This window comes from Hermetia illucens, chromosome 3 (genome assembly GCF_905115235.1).
Source record: "Hermetia illucens chromosome 3, iHerIll2.2.curated.20191125, whole genome shotgun sequence".
NCBI classification, from domain to species: domain Eukaryota; kingdom Metazoa; phylum Arthropoda; class Insecta; order Diptera; family Stratiomyidae; genus Hermetia; species Hermetia illucens.
This window is the reverse complement of record NC_051851.1, coordinates 18,388,997-18,411,536: the sequence shown is the minus strand read 5'-3', so window position 1 is coordinate 18,411,536 and position 22,540 is coordinate 18,388,997. Positions and strand designations below refer to the sequence as shown.

The following is a 22,540-nucleotide window of genomic DNA, read 5'->3' as shown; positions in this document are numbered from 1 at the left end:
GTCCCTTACGTTCGGGTGGCATTCACCACTTCTCGCAGGGTTGGAGAGTTGTGACCTCCCAAGTTCAACACCGGCCGCTTGTACGACTCAGCTGTCGCTCGACAGTGGGGGAGCTACCTTGCTGATCGAGTGGTAGATCTACTGAGTAATGCGCCTGAGAATATGGACGAGCATTGGGCCGCCATCAAAAATGCTCTTTTCTCGGGTGCCTCACAGCTTGTCGACTACGTCCCCAAGAAGCATCATAAGATCTGGCGGAGTTGTGGAAGAGGATCGATGGACGGAAGGGGTTGAAGGCTCTACTGACCGTTGCGAGTGATGGCGGGCGTGATGCGTTCAAATTCCAATACCGAGCGAAATCTCGAGAAGTTCAGGGTAGTTTACGTCGTGACAGCAGCGAATTTGCTATTGCGCTGGTCAGGGAAACGGAAGATGCCGCAGATGGCAATGATTTCAGAACTTTATACCGTATCACGAAAGAGCTTGCATGTGGATGCAAATCCTTCGACCGTCTTGTGAAGGACGTGAACGGTCGACTTCTCATGCACGATGATGAACAATTGAACAGGTGGAAAGAACACTTCACCATGGCTGTTAACGGTTTTGTCACCGATATCATTTCTTCTTGTTATCGGTGACGTTCTCCATGCTGCCATGTCCGGAGGACAAGGAGGAATCCAATGGACGATGGTATTTTTTCTCATACACTTCGACTATGCTGATGACATCTGTTTGCTCTCTTCTTATCGGGTCAGGGACTTTGGCCAAATAGCTCTAGTTTTGGAAAGATTGGCGAGTACAGTTGCACTGAAGATAAACATCAACAAAATCGAGGTTCTGAGTCTACCGTGTTCTCCTTAACTGCGTTAATGGGCAGAGCATCGAAAGCGTCGATCAATTGTGTATCTAAGAAGCGTGGTTTCTGTCGACGGTGACACCGAACTAGATTTCGCTGCCCTGTCTAAAATCTGGAAATGCGGTTATCTTAATACTAAGGCCAAGTTGAGACTGTTCTGTGCTAGTGTTCTTTCTGTATTGCTATTGGGAGCATGGAAAGCGAACTCCAATGTTACTCAAGAACTGCAAGCTTTCGCCAATACCTGTCCACGTCATGTCATTGGAGTGCGCTGGACTGATACTATCTCAAATGAAGAACTTAGTCGGTGCACAGGCCTGCCCTTCCTACGCACTGTGATCGCACAGAAGTGGTAGTGGATAGGTTAAGGAGGGGCGACAATTGCATTGCGGGCTATGCCATGCAGTGCAATTCACTAGCTCAAGATGGCCGACGAGTGGGTCGTCCCAAGGCCACTTCGAGCAAAACAGGGGGGGGGGGCATGTGCGGGCGTCTTAGGAAGTCGTGGGGGTAGCTGAAGCGCACTTCAGGTAACCGCGAGCAATGGTGAGTAAGTGTGGTTGAGGCGCTATACTCCGCTAAGGGATGAAGGGCAATCATACAAAATAGTAGATATATTACGATATACAGAAAGGCAGCACACGGGAAAGCATTCAGCAAGTTCCTACTAACTATCATCATTTCGCGCTATCCCGACAGAGTAAACTCGTACGGAAAACGTGCTGCAAATAATTATTTATACGTACTTGGGTATACCAAGTTTCGTTTACACCACATTATTCGTATTAGTCTCCTCTTTTGGTCAGATGTACCTTGACTTTGACCGAATCAGAAAATATTTAGATGTTTTCACGTTCATCTTAACTTTTGGCAATCGACGTAGTTTGTCCGTTAGGAATATCGGCACTGTTTTTTTCGGACTGGAATTGAGCCTGCGATCTTTTTTGGCTACTTACCAACAATTTGCATGCACTAAGTCAGTGTTGTACATATGTCTGCGTATCACGAATTGTTCCAGTTAATAAGAATGAAGAGATCCTTTGTCGGTGGCCTAATTTATAAGTTCCAGGAACAGTTTGCCCGTCAACAGCCTTTATTTACCTGTAAACATTTTACAGTGGTCTTAGCGAGTGCTTTTCTCATCATCATTAGATGCTAAAATCCCATGTATCAAACCATCCAGTAATGGTATTCACTAGCAGTCATATTAGATCGTCCCAGAGTCAGAGAAGTGACTTTTGCCCTTATATGACCTAGAATTCCTTTTATCGTTCTGTGGTCACTTCAGTTGCGTATTATTAGCGATAGAATGCTGAGAAAGCTTACATAGATATTGAACATGTGAGACTCGACAATCAGCGCAATTAGTTGGTTTCCAAGCCATGTGCCTTAATTCCCCAAGGAGCTCAAACCTACCGCTTATGAGTGCGATCTAAATAGGAAGAGGGAGCGATTGATTTCCTACTTTAAGAGGAAATTGACAAGTGTCCTTGATACCAATAGATGTAACGCATACCTTCTGCATTTTGTGTACCGGGAACCATTAAAAGAAAGAGCAGCTCCATGCTGGAATCAGAGAACTCTCCTCGTTAATTTACGTTATTAACCACAACCCATACAAAACACGTACAAAGGGACTAACCAACCAAGCGACTTGTCCCAGCTCCTAATGGAAAGGTATATTTTCGGAGTATTACTTCCCGTGACGGTGACAGCCAAGTTTCATGTCACAGTGCTGACATAACTTTTAGTTGCACTGAACTGGGAGGAACTAGGATGGTCAAAAACAATGGTGGAGTCCTCTTTTGTCACACCAGAATGGTCCTCAAATTATTCAAAACCTTTGATTTAATGCATGGCTTAATGGTGAATTTCAAAGGGATCGAAATCATTACTTTTTCGGGGCTATTGGTTTTCACAGAAAGGATGTTGTAGACTTGGAGGAACTAAGGAGATTGGTCCGAATAAAATTTATTAAAATCTATTACTAAATTGCTTGAATGTGGATTTTTTTAAAAGCTTCAAAGCCCACCCCATCTTGTACTATCAGCCTGCACGCCTTTGCAACAAAATCTCGAATTTAAGGAAACTAGGAAAAGCGGCCATGTCAGTAATGGAGCCGAATGTAATCAATATGTTCAGCCCGTGGAAAGGAGCACGGCATCAAATATGACTACGATGTCGGCCGATTTTTATGTACATTAAAGCAATAAGGAAAAGCCATATTACGAGGTTTTATGAAGTCAAACGGGACCATACGACATGCAACGATAGTGCTTCAGTGTCTGATGTCCGGGATATAAAGAGGAGTTATGGATGGGTCTTTTTTGTCCTTCTGGAAGGATTCCGCATTCAGTCAGTTATTGAAAAGCAATAATTGAAGATTTTGAGCATCCTAAATCCCCTATAACGTTATGGTTGGCATTTCAACTGGCTGAAACGCTTTGTGGATATTAGGATTCAGGAATGGAACTGGTGAGTTTTCGGGTATGTCTAATACTCTCCCCTTTATTTCGTAGGTATAACCCGGTGGGGAAAATATGTGGCGGTTATGTGCTTCGAATGTGACATAATATCGGCTTAACAAAAGGAAGCTTTTGGCCCAGTTTAGATTTTCCTCGATTGATGAATGGGTTATTATGAAACGAGCAGAGATAGAAGGACTTAATCCGACTTTGAATTTAAAGGATACGTTACAATTCCGGTTGCTGAAAACCTGTTGAATTTCAAAGAAAATAAAGGGAATTTCTGACGATTTCAGTACAGTAGCAAAGGGATTCAGATTGATGTACTCATTTGAGCTACTCGGCCAGAAAAGACGGGTTGAAAATGCTTTGGAATGGTATGCACCGAATGTCTCCCCAATTTTGGCAATTCAAACTGCTTCTTATTGCAGGAATAGTGCGGCAACTTTGATGGGGTAATGTCCATTCTTCTGAGAGAAATTTGGTCTCATGGGCATACACAGAGTCTCATGGGAAAAGCAATATAAATTTCTTTGCTTTGTCGATTGTTGTAATGCTTACAAGCTGGGCATTGGGAACTATCCTTCGGAGAATTTCTTCGTTCTAATCATTTTCATAGAGAGTGGAAATTATCTACAAAGTCGGTACTGGAGGGTTATATGGAAAACAATATAATCCAACCTATTTTCTGGGCTGAAAACCTCTAGATTGATCATCGTTCACACAAAGAGCTATAGGTGACCTGGGTATCAAACCTGAAGAAACGACGCCGAGAGTTGAGTGAATCTTCGAGTCTTCCGACCTTTGCGCTTTCCTTGCGTGCTTCATCTTGCCAAACTCCGTTTCGGTCTTCTTATTATGAACTCCAATGCATATAAGTTTCCCTTTAAATTCAGCATTTCCCTGACAATATTTTGCAAATTTAGGCTGACTTTCAGGGTATCTTCTAAACTTCTCCTCTCTGAGCGAAATCGTGAACAGTAGAACATGACATGCTATGGGTCTTCAGATGTGTAACTACATTTAGGACGAAATAGAGAATCGTCCAACCTGCATCGTTACAGATACTTCTTGTAATCATCATGCCTTGTAGTCGCTGAATCCATTTCTAATGCAGGGAATCATTGATTGTGGAAATCTAGCGACCTCGTTGCGAATCAGCTCACCGCTGTTGCTACTTTTTCAGTGATTTTTGTTTTGTCGTTATTTGGTATTCTGTGTTCTTTTCAAATCGATTCGTTCTTCTTTTCTTGTACAGAGGGTCCACTTTACTTATCAAAATGTTTCTGCAGTTATACACGCTGCCTCACCTGAGGTTTTCCCGAAGTCGTCGCGCACCGTCAGCGCTCTTAAGTGCGCGTGACCATGACGTACCTCCTATCGTTGCTCTCACATGTCCGTGTTTCCCTCCTTACCGATGCTGCAGAATGAACCACTTTGGTCACAAGTAATCTGCGGCTACATTTTCGGAATAATCCATGCTAGCGGTACGCTGATATCTGCCGCTTTATGACAGGCACAGTTCGGACGTTCCTTGGAAGTGAATCTTCACATCTCCGTTAGGTGCAAACTCTATTGTCTTGAACACTACTCAAGATTGCAAACAAGGTGGGGTATTATCACCGTTAATGAGGAGTATGATAGTTGACGAACTCCTAGAAAACCTAACAAACACTGGAATGTAGGCCCCGGATTACACTGTTAACATTGTTGTAATCTGTAGGGGTAAATATGAGGATACACTATGTGATCGAATCTAAACTGGACTAAGAAGCACTAGTACCTGGGTGAGGAAGGCGGGCCTGTGCATCAATCCAGCAAAGGCCAATGTAGTACCATTCACTTGGAGGTGCGTACCTAAGTACCTGAGAGCCATTAGATTATATGGCATAGAGGTGAGACGAGTAACAAAGGTAAATTATTTGGAAATCACACTAGACCAAAAATTACAATGGAGGACACATATGACGGAAAGCCACAAGGGGTCTGATGACTTGCAGGTTTATAGCAGGGAAAAAATAGGAATGCATTCTAAAAACACTATCCAGGATATTGCAATAGCAAGTCCAATGATTATGAGCGGTAACCTGTACAGGCACAACTGCAAAGACTGGGCTGCCAATGTATCAATGCGGTAATGACATTCCTAACGGCATCAGTAGAGGTTCTTCTGGATTCACTTCTCTTCATATGCACATACAGATGCAAGTATGAAAGGCAATTTCCAGAAGATCCAAGAAATGGAGCTGCCTAGAATTGAAGGAGAATTGATATTTTTTCTGGGTGGTATTCCCCACTACTGATACCAAAAGATAACAAGACAACAGTCTTGATAAGATGTTTGACACATCTTCGAGGAGCAGGGCAAACTGGTAGAGTCTGGCAGTAACTTACAGCTTAAGCCTGCAATTGATTATCTAATAGTCTGGCGGATTTTTCACAGCATAGGAAGCGGGTGCCGGGGTCCAAGAGAAACGCACCTTGACCTAATGGTTAAGCTCATTAGTATATTTCAGGTGGAAATATACGCGTTACATGGACCAAAGTCTTTCTGTGGAATGGAAATGGGTTAATGGCCATAGGACTTAAAAATGAAGAGGAATGGCTGAGAGCACCGTACTGATCGAATGGAACAGTCCAAAGTACTAATTGCAGATGTGAACTCAGGCGCGCGAAGGATTGTTTAAACTTTAGAGCTTCCGGATCGTAGGATCGTAGTCCTCATTAGTGACTGCAGGCTGAATTATCACCTGGAGAAGGCGAGAATATGTGTACAGACACTGTATGTAAATTTTTTCAAAAAAGTGACGAAACGTCCATAAATATTTTGGGACAGTGTCTGGCACTTGTGCAAAGTAGGCTGGGGCATTTGGGAGAGTACTTAATACCAGATACCAAGTTGAGACTCTTGGAAGTAGGGAACTTTGTTGTAGGTTACGGGTTTGAATGACATATTATCTTCAATACTTTATATACTGTACACTGCACGGTAATAGGGTGCAATTGTTCTTCTGGGACGCACCTCTGACTCTGACTAAACCGTCAGTTTTTCTTCTTGTATACTTGGGTGCTGTGCTCCAAGCGAGGGGTCCGTGGACCAAAAAATGTGGGAGGAAGTGCCCCTCCATTTGGTCCGTTCCAACATCAAGTGAATGTGGAGTTAAGATCTGTCATATTCTAAATAAAAATCACTTTTAGGTATATCCAGCTCGGTATCCGTGCCAACACACACCATCGCCTGGCTTTATGGTGGACGCCTGTGTTCCTTTTTTGTGGTCTTCTCCTCCTCCTCTACTGATCCTCCATCGCTTCATAGACCAGGGAGCGGTTTCTCATAATTCCTCCATATACGCAAGAGGTGGTCTGGTATACGGAGAGAATTTTCTAATGTGCCTAGCATAGCTATCCTTCTTACGGGAAAGAGGGCATTTGTACCAATAATCGTTACCAGGAGTAGTACCCTTTGAGATCAACGGTGGTGCGCCTCAGCCCAATCTCTACCTTAGCATCCACTGTTGATTTCTCTGTTCTAAAACCGAAACGCCTTGGGGATAAGCCTTTTACAATACGTACCGTTTCAGCAATTCTGCCTCTGATGATATTCGGCTATGTCATGCATACAGACTGGTTGGTTTGTTGATGGCAGTTCAGGGTCTACTTTATTTTTGCCGATTAGCGCGACCCTTGCCGAAGGGTGGCCACCTTCGTGTATATCTCTGCTGGGATGTCGTCGGGCCTGGGTATCTTTTTATTTTTCATAGAGAGGACCTTCCCTTTCATGAAAAGCAGGCAATCATTAGTGCCTTTCATGCTATTGATATCGACCTGGAATAATACTTATGCAATGTGATCCATCTGTTCGACATTACGTGGATGTAGTTGCCTCAGAGCCTGGATTTTTCAGGTGACGAGTTTATAATCAAGCGCCTACGAATTCCCATCCATTCGAATAGTTCTGTTCAGTAGCGAGCTTTACTTTTATTTATCGCGGTGTGGATTTCCTTATTAATGATCCACACTTAATCACTTCGTCACATGTCGTTGAGTTAACTATAATGTCAACTGCAGACCGTCCTCCTGCGGAGTATTCGATAAATTTTCCAGTGTTCATTATTCCGACGTTGCATGTTTAGAAGTGCGCCGGTCTAGTGTACGCCGAGGAATAGCGTCGATCACTTGGAACGCTATCCACTGATGGTTACTTGTCGACAAGTCTTCCAAAACTTGCCAACCCTACACCGAAGATACCGACGCCATGGTTCCAATGCTTTTATCACGTCGCAACGTTGGCGTGGTTTGCGTATTTAGAATTACGAGCCACAGCTTCATCGACAGGTTTCAGGATTCGTTTTCTTCTGGAAACTGGGCGAGGCATGCCCCATTTAAGCGCCATAACCTTAAAGCCAATCTCAACCAGGATCTTCCCGGTGCTCGAGACAGCGCCTTCTAAAGTCCACGTCGAAAGTTCGACATCGTTTCATTCGCTGTTAGATAGACGTCCAAAGACATTATCTCCGCACCGAATTCAGATAAAGAGTCGGCATTGGATTCGAATCCGAAATCGTGTGCCATCTCGAACCCAGATAGCAGCGTCATCTGATAAGCTTAGGTGCCATGAAGCTGAATCCTTATTCCGGTACTGTTTGCTGATTATTTGCTTCTACAGTAAACTTCGCTAACAACTCGTGACGCTTGCACTCCGGTGCATGTTAATTTGTAGGATCCGGCTTATGTCAACCGAGTACTAGCCTTTGCCGATTTCGCACTGAAGAGCAAACGCCGTCTGAGTCCGCAATCTGTGCAATCCTGTCAATAGGCAAGCTACAATATCTATTGAGAACGTAACTCCTTTTTGATATATCTGCCTGCATCAATGATATGCTGCTTTCCTGTAAGATTCTCGGCAGATTGGAAACGGGTGTCCGTTATTTAAACGCTGCAACACTTGTAGGGGGCTATTCGCATACAACATATTACCCAAACAGTACTGATGTCCTTGCTGCTAAGCAGTTTTCTCGAGTAATTTTGGACGACTTCCATTATTGGCCTTAAAAGTTGGCAAGAGTGATGCTTATCTTGGTATTGATTTCTTGTGGTTTTGGGGTGTGATGGTCCCTTTTACTTCTTTCTTCTCTGCAGGACAATTGAGATCTTGGATATCCAAAGAACACATAGGCTTCGGGATATCTGTTCCATTGCCTTATTTGATTTACAACGGGTGTCATCGTGGAGTTCCGTAAAGGTCTTCTCATTCGTCGATTTTATGAGCAGAGCTACTGGCATAGTTTCCCTTGGTTTCCTTAACTTTTCTTTTGTTGTTTCGCCATTCGTATTCGGCTTGATTTTAGGCAGACCGTTCCCTACGTGTAGTGATGAAGTGGTTCGTTTCTTCTGGGTACTACCTGGATGAAGTTTTCCCCAAATGTGGCTTTACAATCGATGAATTGCGGTTCGTACTTTCAGTTTACTGTTCCATCGCTCGAGAAGGAAGTGTGGTCCAGTAAGACTTCTAGTTCCATTGGCCTGTTTTCACGCCTTTGTTGATGTCTTTCTAGAGGAATGTTGCAGACCACATGCGCTTCGTAACTGTCAGGGAAAGGGCGGTCGACTATGCTCCCACTCCTTTTATGTCCTGTTGAGTTTCAATCATCTTTTAGGGCTTCCTTATGGAAGAGGAGTACTGTAGTATACTAGAGTTGGTATCTTCTTAACGGGAGCCGCATTATTTTCCGAGACTTCTCTATAATTGACCTACGTAGCCTGGAGTTTCACTTTAGCTTCAGCTGTTGATATCGCCTTTTTGGACACTGCATGAACAATGCATTTTTGTTCTGCGTCCAAACACAGCTAGTTCTTGCTCCTTCTACTACCCGCTTGGTTTTCGTCTCTTTACTCCCCATTGGATTAACTTCGTTGTGAAAGAGGTCCGCAAAAGTTAGGCACCATTGCACCTTGGGATCAGAGCCTCTACTCCAGTTCCCTGAGGCCTGATTTATGCATAGTTGATCTCGGATCAGCGCTTATTGGGTCGACTCGGTCTACTAAACTTTCTCCAGTCAGACTATCCGACTAAGGTCCCGAGGGTTTGCCTTCTGATACACGTCACAACTACTACCTTTGCAGAGCCAGGCTCATATCACCAAATCCAGATTGTCAGAGAGCTGAGGACCACACCAGAGACTTCTAGTTTGTCTCGATGTGTACCTATTGGTCCCGGTTTGTTCTAAACTGAGAAACTTTCCCTCCCTCCGTTAAGGATCGTGAATGTGTTCTGAGGGTGGCGTGAAATTGATATTTATCTTGGGAAAGGACAATTAAAATAAGTTATTAAAGTTCAAAATCCAGAGTAAAACTATAAGTCTTGCGGATAAAACATTCCACCACCTTTATTTTTGCCACTACGGTATAGAGAGACCCGTCAAGTAAATTTGATTGCAAGGTTTAATTTTTAGTCCTTTATGAGAGGACCTTATAGTCTTCTAAGGTGTCCATACATATATTTTACTATATAAATAAGTCAATGGTCCCGGTAGTACTCACAGTACAGGAAACAACCATTAGGAAAAACATATTTCTCCTAATGAAGCGTCCATAAACGTTTCATAAACCTTCAATTAAGCAAAAAGGATAATAAATCAAGAAGTTTTGGAACCGTTACCACAAATGCCATCGCTATTCATGACTCATGGCATTCCTCATTAAGGGGACTGAGGAGTAGAAATGCAGAGGAATTTACGGCAACATCTCTCTTCACAGTCGAATGCCATAGTTGAGTTGGGCAGCTGCAAAAAATCATCCAGGACGAAGGCAATGCTTCCTTCATGGGCCCATTCACCCATACTTGGCGAATTATTAGGTAGAATTATAATTAGAAAATTCCAATTACAGGATCTTTGTGAACGACCAACCATCGCAATAAGCGAAACGACAGAAATGCTCTAAATATCAAATTTATGAGGGCGCAATGTTTTGAATGCCAGACTGCCGCCCATAGACGTATTCAGAGCGAATACCGAGCCCAGGATCAAAACGCTTTTCTAATGCAATTAGTTTCTCATTATCTGAGGTTGGATATGCGATGGAGCTCCTTTTATGAATGTACATAAAAGGAGACTTCACCAGAGGTACCTGGTGTCTGTAGCAAACATTTGTGTGGGCGGCTCCAGAGGGGTGAATGAATGGATCTAAACAGGGATCGGCGGTGTCTCGGTTGACGTCGAGGGTAGGCATTATATTCCGGTACATAAGTATTATGACATCTTCATAGATAATTTACTCTAAAGGCTTAGGTTCCTCTTCATAAATGTCGCGGAAGCATCCCTTTTGGATGCTCTTTTGAGGGATAATCCCCAATAGAAAGCATATATGGAAAGACTCAAAAAACCCCTAATTGGTTCTAAGTTAGAATGGTCCTGAAGGCAGTACCCGAGCAAGTTGAAAAATTTCAATCACCAATGTACGTTGCGGGGCATCCGAAATTACCCTTCAACTTTATTGAGTAAGTTCTACCCTGATGGGTGGTGAAAATATGTATGCAACATAATCCTACCCGAGGCTCATGAAAGTACAATAATTCCAGCCATGAAAATAAGTGCTAAGGGTCAAAATGATGGCCGGTCGGGTACTACTTAATGGAATGCGGCTTTTAAGGGGGCGACTATCGTCGAAGCAAATTTTATAGGGGTTGAAAGCATTTCGAATGATGCGGAAGATATCAAGAAAATGACCAGTGGTGAGCGAATAAACAAGTGACTGAATTTCGGGTCTAATTCCTGTATCCTGACCACATATAACGTGGCACGTGAATGAGATTCTTGGTAATATTCGTGACATCATGATGGGTTCTTATATGTTGGATACCTTTCCTGCGAATTGCTAAACTTGTGAATGTGAAATCGTTTGTATAAAAGCTTTCATTCAAAGTGGAAGGTTTTACGTAACAAATATTCAAGATACGATTGAATATTTTCGGCTCCTTTGTGTGATAAAACCGAATGATTCTGACACCTTGAAAGGATCTTATTGTGGAAGGTTCTGAGAAATGGTGTTTGAGGAAGTGTTTGGTAAGAGGATTATTAGGGAGTATTAACTACATATTATTATATAAAAGCAAGACGCAGGTGATAGCTAGAGGATCAACTAGGAGAGTGACGAAATGATGAATGCCAATCGACTTACGAATATGTAGAAATCTGGGTTCAATAGGATTGTTAGGATTGATGAGGATTTGGAATACAACACGGAAAAGCCAATTAGGTGGTGAGAGAAGCATGCTTGAAAAAGTGTTCACATTGGGCTTATTAAGTGATGCGTTGCCTGGCACACGTGTCTTGAAAGTAGGCGCAGGTTGCCGCGTGCCCCATCCATATCCTTCAAAGGCTACTAGCTAATCAGATTCAATGTCACTCTTCTATTCAGAATGTGCATTTTATTTAGTTTCACTGACTTCCCTTAAATTTCTGCTTTTTTGCGAGTCTATTGAAGATTAAAAGGAAGGCTCCTCCTTTTCGACCCCGATGAAAATTCATTATGATCGCCACTTGGCCCCACTTCAGAAAGTTATGGAGGCTCTAAATTTTTTTTTGTGTCCTAATGGGGTGCTCAAAGGTGGCGGCGAGGAAGATGGGGCGGCAACCCTATCGGCCAAACCAAAACCAAGTGGCCGAGGAGAACCTCCATAGTGGTGGCATCGGCAATAGGAATGCTCCAAAGGCCTAATTACGGCGATCAGACTCGAGTCTGCACGGGGACTCATCTGAAGTGGCAAATTGATCACGAAACCTTATACTGGTATACTGGTACCATGGGAACCGGGAAAGCCCTTGGACTCACATACTTCGGGTGAACTCCTGTTCTATGTGAGGACAGCTCGGTTATTTGCGGTTGGCCCCCCTAGTGGGAGTTTCATGGTGGTTGTGGTTATGCTCAAGCGAGAAGAGACCTTCGGGCCTCGACGTGGTGTTGCGTTTCAACACGGGTGCCGTACTCCATAGTTCGGTAAAGATTTCGGTAATTCTTGCATCCACCAATATGAATGCTAAGCCATGCACTTGGTATAGACTGGTACCGTTGTTGCTTGTCTCAGCGGGGCTCTGATTGTGGTCACAAAATCAATCCGTGTCTGAAGAGGACCGTAGGATTTAAGTCTCACGATAGGTGCCTACGTAAAGCACCATTGGCTTCACTGTGTCCTAATGAAAAATTGTCAAACCTACCCCTAGCGGGGAGGAAATGGGGATGGAATGTAGGAAGAAGAGGAAGCTTTTCCACTCATTGAATTGCGGTTGTTAAATAATGGTTTCCTAAAAATCGGACAATTTTGATGTCAGGTCGGTAGGGTTCAACTTTGAATTCCATTCACGGGCAGAGTAAGGAGGGTGTGATAAAGAAATGGTAGCTTTTTTCTGTCCAGCTCTGTTAAAAATAGCAGCGCCCCCCTTCGCTTGAAAGGTTATGAAGCTTCAACGAGCTCCGGAAAGGAAAGGGGTAAAGAAGGAATAGTGTTCCCCTTTTCTAGCCCCGCTCTTCCGCTTATAATAATAATAATAGTAACAATCGTTGGCACAACAATCCATATTGGATTAGGGTCTTGAAGTGTGTTAGAGCACTTCATTCAAGACCGTAACGGTATACTGCAGTACACTGTAGGAGGCAATGTGGTCAGCATTATGCTCGCCTGAGATTATTACCCTGATTTTACTCAGGTACTCATTCACAGCTGAGTCGACTGGTATCCGACGTCAAATCACGATACAAATCCCACTGTCGCCAGCGAGATTTGAACCGCGACTTTCGTATGACAGCCTTGTGCTCTAACCACTCAGCTATCCGCACACTTATGATGCCACAAAAAGGCAATTTTCCCGAGGTGTAGGTGTAAAGACGTGCCACTCCCTATTAATGATATGAAAATAGACCCCTTTTGGGGCACCATAAATTTATAGCATGATCGCCGCGTTTCTTTAAGGGGGTTTTAGAGGGGAGCATCTTTCTTTTTCTTTTACATAACCTCCTTACTCCTTTCCACTTGAAGGGGGGTTGACAAATCAAACCTTGATAGTATCAAAATATCTTCCTTTGAGCACCATAAATTTTTTAAATAGGGTTTGAGGGAAATGATCTACCGTTTCTCCCTCTACTTCCTCTTTACCTTCTCCGGTAATGGGGCTCAAATTAAACAGTACCTTCAAAACTTGCAATCTGAGTGGGTGCAGCAGTCTGAGACCCAGTGACTAAATAGGAAAAAACTTTCAGATTTTGGTCCATAGACGTATGAAGCGCAGTTGTTCAGGCGGGTTTCTTTGCTCCTGAGGGTAAGTAGTGGGAAATCCAGGAATCAAATTTGACAACGCATCTATGGGATGGGATTCGTCACTCTATGAGGGTACACGATGAAACTCTCTGATAGTTGAGCGAAAGTTAATTTGTGCTCCTCTACCAATGTCACTAGTAATTCTTTGCTTTCAGGACTTAGGGGAAGCCGAATACATTAATGCATACACACAATAAAAAACCCGCTTTGATTTCTATATTTTTTTAAGGGGGCCGGGAGGTTATCGGGAGTTTTCATCAGCGATGACGAGGGAAAGCTTCTCCCTTTCTTCTCCATATATTCTTCACCATTTCTGGGGCTGGGGTTGAAAATTCAATCTTTACCAAATTCAGTGTCAGCGACCTCCGAGCAAGTTGACAGGGCATTAATGAAATCGTTTCGTACATTCGAGCACCGCCTCAGCATTGAATAAGGGAGTGGGAGGAGGAATGCCACTTCTTGCTTTGTAAGGAACTAAGCTTCTGGTAGTTTTATCGCAAATACCTTAGTTGCTTTTAGTAAGCGATATTTGTGCCAAGATGAAGCAGGACCTACTACAAGCTATTATCAGATAAGCATAGTCCTCTACCTAAAAGAATTTAAATGTAGCATGTTGCAGGCTAGTTTGCTAAAACCAGCAAGTTCTCAATAATGAAAGTATGAGTAATATACGGTGATGAAAATATTTGTAATGTTGTTTCAAAGCCTACGTCCCTGAACGGATCGAACTTACTACAATCGTCACGACATCAAGTAATAGAACACGAATTTAAAATAGCCAAGACCGGAGTCGGTCCCAAGTTCGTTTGTGGAAGGAAGAGAGATGGATGGAAATTCCTAGCGAAGGTTGGTATTTTCGCCTATTTCGCTGCTATCGTTGATAGTTATTATAGCTGAAAGCAGGCTCTGATATGACACCGATGACGGACCTCAGGAGTACGTTGTTTCCGCGGGTGTCCAGCAGAGCTGCATATTGGTTCCACTACTGTGGAACATCATGTACAACGATGTAGTTAATTTTCCCTTTTCGGAGGACGCCACAGTGGTGGTGGCACAGTGGTGTTGTCGCAAAACATCTCGAAGATGCTGATTTATACTCAGACGAGGCAATCAGTGCTGCTAAAAGTTGGCTAGAGAGTTCTGCTTTGACACTTGCGGAGGAAAAACCGGAAGCGGTCCTCATCACTAAGTTCCGGAAGACCGCCGACCATCAAGTACTTGGGGCTGGTGATAGACAGGAAGCTCAGTTATAGCAACACGTGTCGACCATGACAGGCCCACGGTATACCTCTAGGTTACTTATAGTCAGAGTGATGACCTCAATCATGCAACCCCAGTTTTGAGGAGGGCGTTGCGGATGCAAGTCAACCCTAACAAACTGAGTGTAGTCTACAGGAGCACGGCCCCGATGGTATGTTCTGCCTTCTGGACTGCCTCAGATGATGCAGCATTCATCATGTGCGGAATGATGCCGATTGGCAACTTGGCAGATGAGGTGGCGAATATATACAATGCGAAGCCAATCTCTCCCTTATCGCGGATGAAGAACGCTGAGGGGAACAGATCCATGAATAGATGGCAAGAGCTGCGGGAATGCTTGAGAAAGGGTCGGTGGACTTACAGGCTCATTCCTGCGATCAAGGAGTGGTTGGCGAGACGACACGGTGAAGGGGGGAGGGGCACGGAGAGTATCGAAAATACTTGCACAGGTTTAAATTGGAGACCTCACCTGACTGTCCAAATAGCGATGGATTCCCAGAGGATCCAGGGCATGGGTCCGAGATTTGTGGAAGAAAGGAGGAATTTAGATAAGATTCTAGAAGGAGTGTTGGTACGAGAAAATCTGGTGCCGAAAATGGTAGCACGTCAACAGAATTGGGTTGCGGGCCAGTCCATGATCGCATCTATCCAGAACACAAACTGTGAATGGCAGAAGAGAAGAGACAAGCGCGGTTACGTACGCCGCATATAGAAGAAAGGTGACCAAGCTGAGACTGAAGTCACCAAGCTGAGACTGAGGTGCCTCCGCCTCGTGATGTAATACTTTATGGTGGTTCCGCGGGGCAGGGAGCCCACACGCTGGTTTGACCAGACCAATGTGTTTGAAGATTTTCATCTCTTCAACAAAAACGAAGACAGACGGATAGATAGACAGTGAACCGATTTTAATAAGACAATCTTACCGGGTTATTGGAAAATTTCCGATGAGATGGTAAGCGTTTTCTAAGTATATGCATCCATCACCGATAATAAAAGAAGATATTGTGTGGACGTCGCCTACTCCACAAAGGAGTGAACAAAAGACATATGAGACATAAGATGTCATATAAAGGCAGAACTCATCCCTTTGTTCGCCATATTGTAAAAGGGCCTGGATTTATGAGCAATTGAAGACCTTTAGAAATATTGGGTATAAACTACAAATCCAAATTAGGTATCACTTTGGGGCTAAGACCATTACCTTCGAAAATAATTGTCGAAAACTTTTCCATCCTGTCTACTCCCCACAAATCTGCTATTATTGAAATCAGACCCCATTGCCATTAGGCAAATCCGATAATAGACAAACAAACTATGAAAGATTTAATCCTACCTTGCTGTTCAATGCGTTCATCCTTCGGGTCTGTCCAACTTATGAAGGCAACCGCAAACCAATTTCCCGCCTGCGGTCCATCAACTGTAAGCCGCTGTGTGCTTCCATCCGATTTGAACTGAAGGCTGTAGATTTCGAATCTGCAAAATTAATAATAGAATTGGTTATAAATGATTTATCTTCTAGTCCAGCCTGGAATCTAATGTCTCCATGGAAAATTATGTGGACAATAAACGAACTGATTTTCATCCTTGATGGCGCTTCCATCTGTTCAACCGCCATGCATACAATGGCGACGATGTCAGTCCTAAAAACCTAATGAACAATGAATTTCGGTAATGACGAAAATTTTCCGACAGCAATGATCTGGAAAACCCTAAATTTCTAAATATGACCAACGAAATTGGACATGGCGGTTTGTGGAGTGGAAGAAGGACTCGTGTGGGTCGTTGAGTGATTTGGAAATTTTGAATTTATTCTAATGTGGTCGTGGCAGGAGCTCTTCGTGGCCTATTTCCCGAAATATGGATGTACGTATTGCTCTGCAAACGAAATGAAAAGAGGTTTTCAGGGTACAAAACCAACACAAAATAGGATTTGTTCTCATATCCCCATTTTGTCTCAAGAAATTAGTTAATGCACATACTGAGTTGGAAAATATCCGAGAATTTGTTTTCCCATGTCAATAATATTCACTATGAAATTCTGATGGATTTTATTGCCTTCCAGGGTTATAACTGCCATGAACTACTAAGAAAGGAAAATCTTTGCCTTCTTTGCAACTTCCCTCCCAAAATTAACCGATATTGCTACATATATTTCCTCCTTGGTTTGGTACGAACCTAGCTCGTCATCCCTTTTCCATAGGAAATGGTTTGGATCCATACAATGAAACGTCTTGAACTTTTCTCAAAGTGCGCGCCTTGCTGAAAGTAATTTTAAACTCTTAAACCTTTTATGAATTAATGAGCAGAACTTTCCAAACTGACATCCTTTCAGATAGTGCGAGAACCGAGCGCTTCCTTAGTCCTCCGACTCAAAGTGTTTGAGTGCATTAGCTTTTCCATTCCCCGAGGTTATTCCTTCCATTTTATTCGATTCGGGTGAGGAGAAACTATTGTTGGAATGGATCGTTATCAATGGAGCAACGAGTGAAAGTTTCAGGAACTAAGAGCCTCGGTTCTCAACAACTTCGACTTTAGGTCAAAGAGGCCAGTATGGGAGATTCTTAATTATACACTATGCCTTTCCTGTCTGGGGGTTGCGTTCTCGTTCTCCTTGCTTCGTATGAGACTGCTACACACTAACAAATTCAGTTAGGATTCACTCTGGGGGATTGTCTTCAATTATTAATTGGGAACGCTTCAAAACGAAAATGGAATTGAGATTAAAGCCATTGGCAATTTCATATAATTGGAGGAACCCAGATGGGGATGAAATATGACGAGATATATTAGCGTTTCCGTATGACTAGTTTCACTGATAATTGGCAAATGGCAAAGTTTCATGTCAAAAAAATTATGGCAAAGTGACGGCAGCTCGCAGCAGTAGCAGCAATTTGCAATTTGAAATGAAGTTGATTCGCAAGATTAGAGTTTGAGTTCCAATCTACTTACTGTCATCAAAAGTCAATTACATAAAGTCAATTTCACTAGACCTGTGGTTGGGTCCTCTGCCTCTACTCTGTGGCTCTCCCGAATCAATAAAAAGATGGTATCTATTAGCTAATTAATCAAACGCGATGAAGAGGTTCAGGGATGATTGCTAATGCAGTGGTGAATGCAAGGATTTTGGATTTTAATCTTCATCTTAGTTGCCATGAGCTTCTCACTGTATAGACCAGTGTAAGTGTGGTACTTTGGTAATGAAATGTAGTTGGAGATGATCAAAACGACCCAAGCTCTCGAAGCAAAGGGTCATTAAGAGCAGAGCTGAACAAGAATCCAGAAGGAAGTATACGTTCTGGACAGTGGTGTCATTCACGTCCGAAAAAGGGTAACTATTATAAGAACATTAAATTAAAAAAATATTGTTACATTCCAGAGCTGCTGCGCACAACAGCAAATACGGGCTTGGGGACAGGATGTCCGCCAAGAGGTGTAAGATAATACACCCCGAGGAGATGTCATCGGAAGAAGAAGGCAGCTCCCCAGAGCTGCAAGCAATGAACGCAACCCTCCTCGAAAAAATCTAGGGGCTAAAGCAAGAAAAGGCTGCGATGGTCCAGCAGCTGGACTGTCAGCTAAAAATTATAAAGCGGCTAGAGGATCGCTTGGCATCCCTCGAAGGGAGGATGCCAATCGCAACGTCGGAGCAGCAGCAACGACAACATCATCGTGAACAACGGCAACATCAACATGAACAACAACAACTGAAGGAGCAACAACAGAAGGATCAACAACATCATCAAGATGGAGAGATGTGCGTCGTCATCCAAGAAGAGGAAGGCGACGAGTTCAACTTCGTCCAGCGGAAGAAAAAGAGAAACAAAGAAAAGTGTAAGTAGAGTTAATGCCCCTCCGGCAAACCCTCAGGCACCCTCCTCCCAGGCTACCCGACCAAAAAAGGCAAAAATTCCGCCCATCACTGGGTATAAAATTAATGTTCCTCAATTCTTGAGGATATTATTATAAAAGAGAAAGGGTTAAAAGCAACCCTAAAAAATACGAGGGCCGATAGGACCCTCATTTTTGCTCAAAGTCTTGAGGATCATGCAGCGATCTTCAACCTTATTAAGGAAAAGGGACTGCATGCCACGACCAGTACCCCTCCGGCTTTAAGGACTCAGTCCTTGGTCATCCGTGGTCTTCATAGAGAGACTGAGCCGGCTGACATAATACGCGAACTCAACGAAGAGTATCCGCACCTAAAGTTGAAAAGTGTTTCAAATCTAGTCACACGAGCCGACAAACTGGCCCACAGCCTGAACCCGGCACTTCCATTGAAGTCGCAATCGGGGCTGTTCATGGCTACTTTCGAGCCAGAACAAGATCTAAACGAAGCATTTAAGGTGAAATGTATCCTTCACCAGAAAATTTCGCTTGAGAAAGTCAAGCCGTTTCAAGAAGTGCAGTGCTACAACTGCCAAAACTTCGGGCATATCGCCATCAATTGCTCCATCGTACACCGGTGCGTGAGGTGCGCGAAAACCCACGTGCGAGGGGAATGCTCAAATCCCACCGCAGACAAACCAACTTGCTGCAATTCTGGCCAGGCCGGACACCCCGCCAACTATCGCGGATGCCCGGCATACAAGGACATGGTTGCCAGAAGGGAAGCTGGAAGGGCAAAAAAAAAATGCCGAGACCATGAATGCCAAACAGGCGGTGACTCAGATGTCACAAAGCTTGGCCAAACCGGGCGTTTCTTACGCTCAAGCAGCTAGGAATACTCTCCCTAGAGCTGCAGCCCCCCAAACTCCTCTTACCCAAACAACTAGGAACACTATTCCTAGAACTACAGCCCCTCAAGTCCCTCAAGGCAACAAATTGGCCTTCCAAAACTTGGTCGAAACTCTCGCTTCGGCCCAAACAAATGAACAGCGACAATTAGCCGCTATCCAACTTTTGATGAGTTTATGGAGTTAAAAGTCGTCACATTTAACTCCGCGTCCTTGGTCTCACACGCCCAACGTGCCGCCGCACAAGAGTTGGTCGATTCCCTGAAAGCAGACTTTTTCTGTGTTTCAGAGACACATCTAAAAAGCAGGCACAACGTTAATTTTACCGGATATAACATTATCCGGGACGACACCAACAGCGGTTCCGCCCTTTTAGTCAGAAAAGACTATGCATTTGAGAAGGTCTCCATCAAAAACCTGCAGACCTGTTCCGCGGCAGCGGCCTTAGTTAAAACTAACGACAATAGACGCATCTTAATAGCTGCAGTCTACATAAAATGTAACTCTCCCTCTGAACAACTGGGCCAAGACTTACAAATCTTGAGCGATCTCCAGTCTAAATCTAAATACCTAATTTTTGGTGGGGACTTTAACTCACGGCACACTTCCTGGGGCGATTTGGCAAAAAACCGAAATGGGGTTGCCCTCGAAAAATGGATCCATAATCAAAGTCCATTAAACCAGCTTGAGATGATCTTGCCAGACACACCCACAAGGCCTGCAAGTCAGTCAATACTTGACTATTTTCTAATGTCCGCAGACGCCACTCTCACACTGCAGGTGTTAACGTGCAAAACTTTACCAGGGATGTCCGATCACTTCGCAGTTGAACTTATACTTTCCCTAAACTCTCAACTGCAAAAGCGAGTACCCAGCGCAATAAGATCATTCGCCCATACTAACTGGGATAAATTCAGGGCAGAATTAGCACCACAGCTAAACCTGAAAAAGATCACTGTCTCGCAAAATCTAACGGACAAAGAAATCGATGAGGCCATCATCTTGGCGACTGATGCAATCAACTCTGCTACACGCAGAAACACAAAGCTCCTCAAAATCGATGAGATTCAGTTCAATAAACTGCCGCACGAGATAATGAAACACCTGAAAGTCAGAAAAATCTGGCGCAGAAATCTCAAGCGAAACTTTCACAAAAATGGCAACAGAACTAACACGGAATATAAAGTGTTAATTTCGCGGATTAACTGCCTTAGTACATTAATCCGTCAAATGGTGGAACAATTCCGTAGCAAGGAACTCACTCGCAAGCTAGCAGATGTGAAACCCGGATCTAATATGTTTGTACATATAAATAGGCTGACAGGCCGCAACAGATCCAAAAACTTCGTTCTTACCAAGAACAATGAAAACATCGGCAGTGACGCTAGGAAAGCTCAAATACTCGCGGAGTCTTTCCTAAATCAACTAAACTCTCCTTCACCTAGTAACAACCGAGCCGTCAGTTCGATTGTAGACACGACAATCAAAGACTTTCTTCATGAGCATTCACTCAAACTAACTACCTTCTCCACCTTTAACCCATCCTGCAAACCAAATGACCCAAAAACCTTTTTGAGCTTATCACAGCTCGCAGCCATCACTAAAAGCCTTAACGGCAAAAAATCAACTGGACCAGATGACATAGCAAATATTGTCATCAAAAACCTCCCTAGGGCATCAATGAAGTTCCTTCTTGCAGTCTTCAACAACTGCATCAATAATGGTTACTTTCCCACTACTTGGAAAGTAGCAAAAATAATCGCCATTAAAAAAAAGGCAGCTCCCACGAACCACAAAACTTCAGGCCCGTCTCTCTCCTCTCCAACTTGGGCAAGCTCTTCGAAAAAGTATGGACAGTGGGATTAGTCCAACATTGCGATCGGAAAAACATTATTCCGAACCATCAATTCGGGTTCCGGACAAAGCACGGGACCCAACACGCACTAAGCTACCTTCACGATTCAGTGAGTAGCAGACTTAACGTCAATAACAAGCCCACAGTAGTGTGTGCATTAGACCTCGAAAAGGCATTTGATTCCGTGTGGGTCAACGGACTTATCTTCAAATTAATCAGCCTTGATTTCCCTATCCCGGTGATCAGACTTATAATAAGTTTCTTCGAAGATAGGCATTTTTACGTCAGCGTGAGAAATGATTATTCCGATCTCCTACCGGTCACTTCTGGAGTACCGCAGGGATCCATTTCAGGACCTACACTCTACAACATTTTCACGGCCGACGCTCCAATCCCAGAGAGCGGCACAGAACTATTACAGTTCGCTGACAACACGCTTATCTTCTCGTAGAGCCTCCGACCCGGTAAGGCAGCTAATGCTATTGAGAAATACTTAACAGATCTCTGCAAGTACTACCAGACCTGGGGGATAAAAATCAACGAGGCTAAAACACAGGTTATTACTCTTCGGAGAAAATCCAGATACTTGGGATCTAGATCTATCCACAGAAAAGCTAAACGCTTAAAGCTACGCATCGGGAATACCGTAGTAAACAGTTCACAACAAATGAAATACCTGGGAATGCTATTTCATGAGCACCTACGATTCGACCCCCACCTTAATCTTGTTCTCAGCAGAGCACGCGGTGCACTAAGTAAAATCTACCCTATTCTTCGTAAAAGAGTAGGACTTTGCACTAAATCTAAACTGACCCTATACAAAGTCCTCATAAGACCGATTCTTTGCTACGGACCCCCTACATGGATCTCTTGCTCGACCAAAGCTATGAAGAAGTGCGAGTCCTTCGAGCGCAAAATTTTGAGACACTGCCTCGGCTTGTCGTACAATTGGAAAACCAAGAAGTGCGGCCGCAACGCCGAAGTGTACAGGCGAGCAAAAATTAAACCTCTTCGAGAGTTCGCTCTCAACCTGTTAGAACGATTCTTCGAAAGAACGGA

The 22,540-nt window shown here is 43.7% G+C and overlaps 1 protein-coding gene across 2 annotated transcripts in view; it reads right to left on the bottom strand.

Moving 5' to 3' along the window:
* LOC119651045 overlaps positions 1-22,540 on the bottom strand; it is a 185,594-nt gene that overhangs the window by 15,429 nt on the left and 147,625 nt on the right. For both annotated transcript variants that reach the window (XM_038054367.1, XM_038054368.1), the window contains exon 4: positions 16,227-16,366. In XM_038054367.1, coding sequence (XP_037910295.1) covers positions 16,227-16,366 — 140 coding nt within the window. The remainder of the gene's footprint in view (positions 1-16,226; positions 16,367-22,540) is intronic.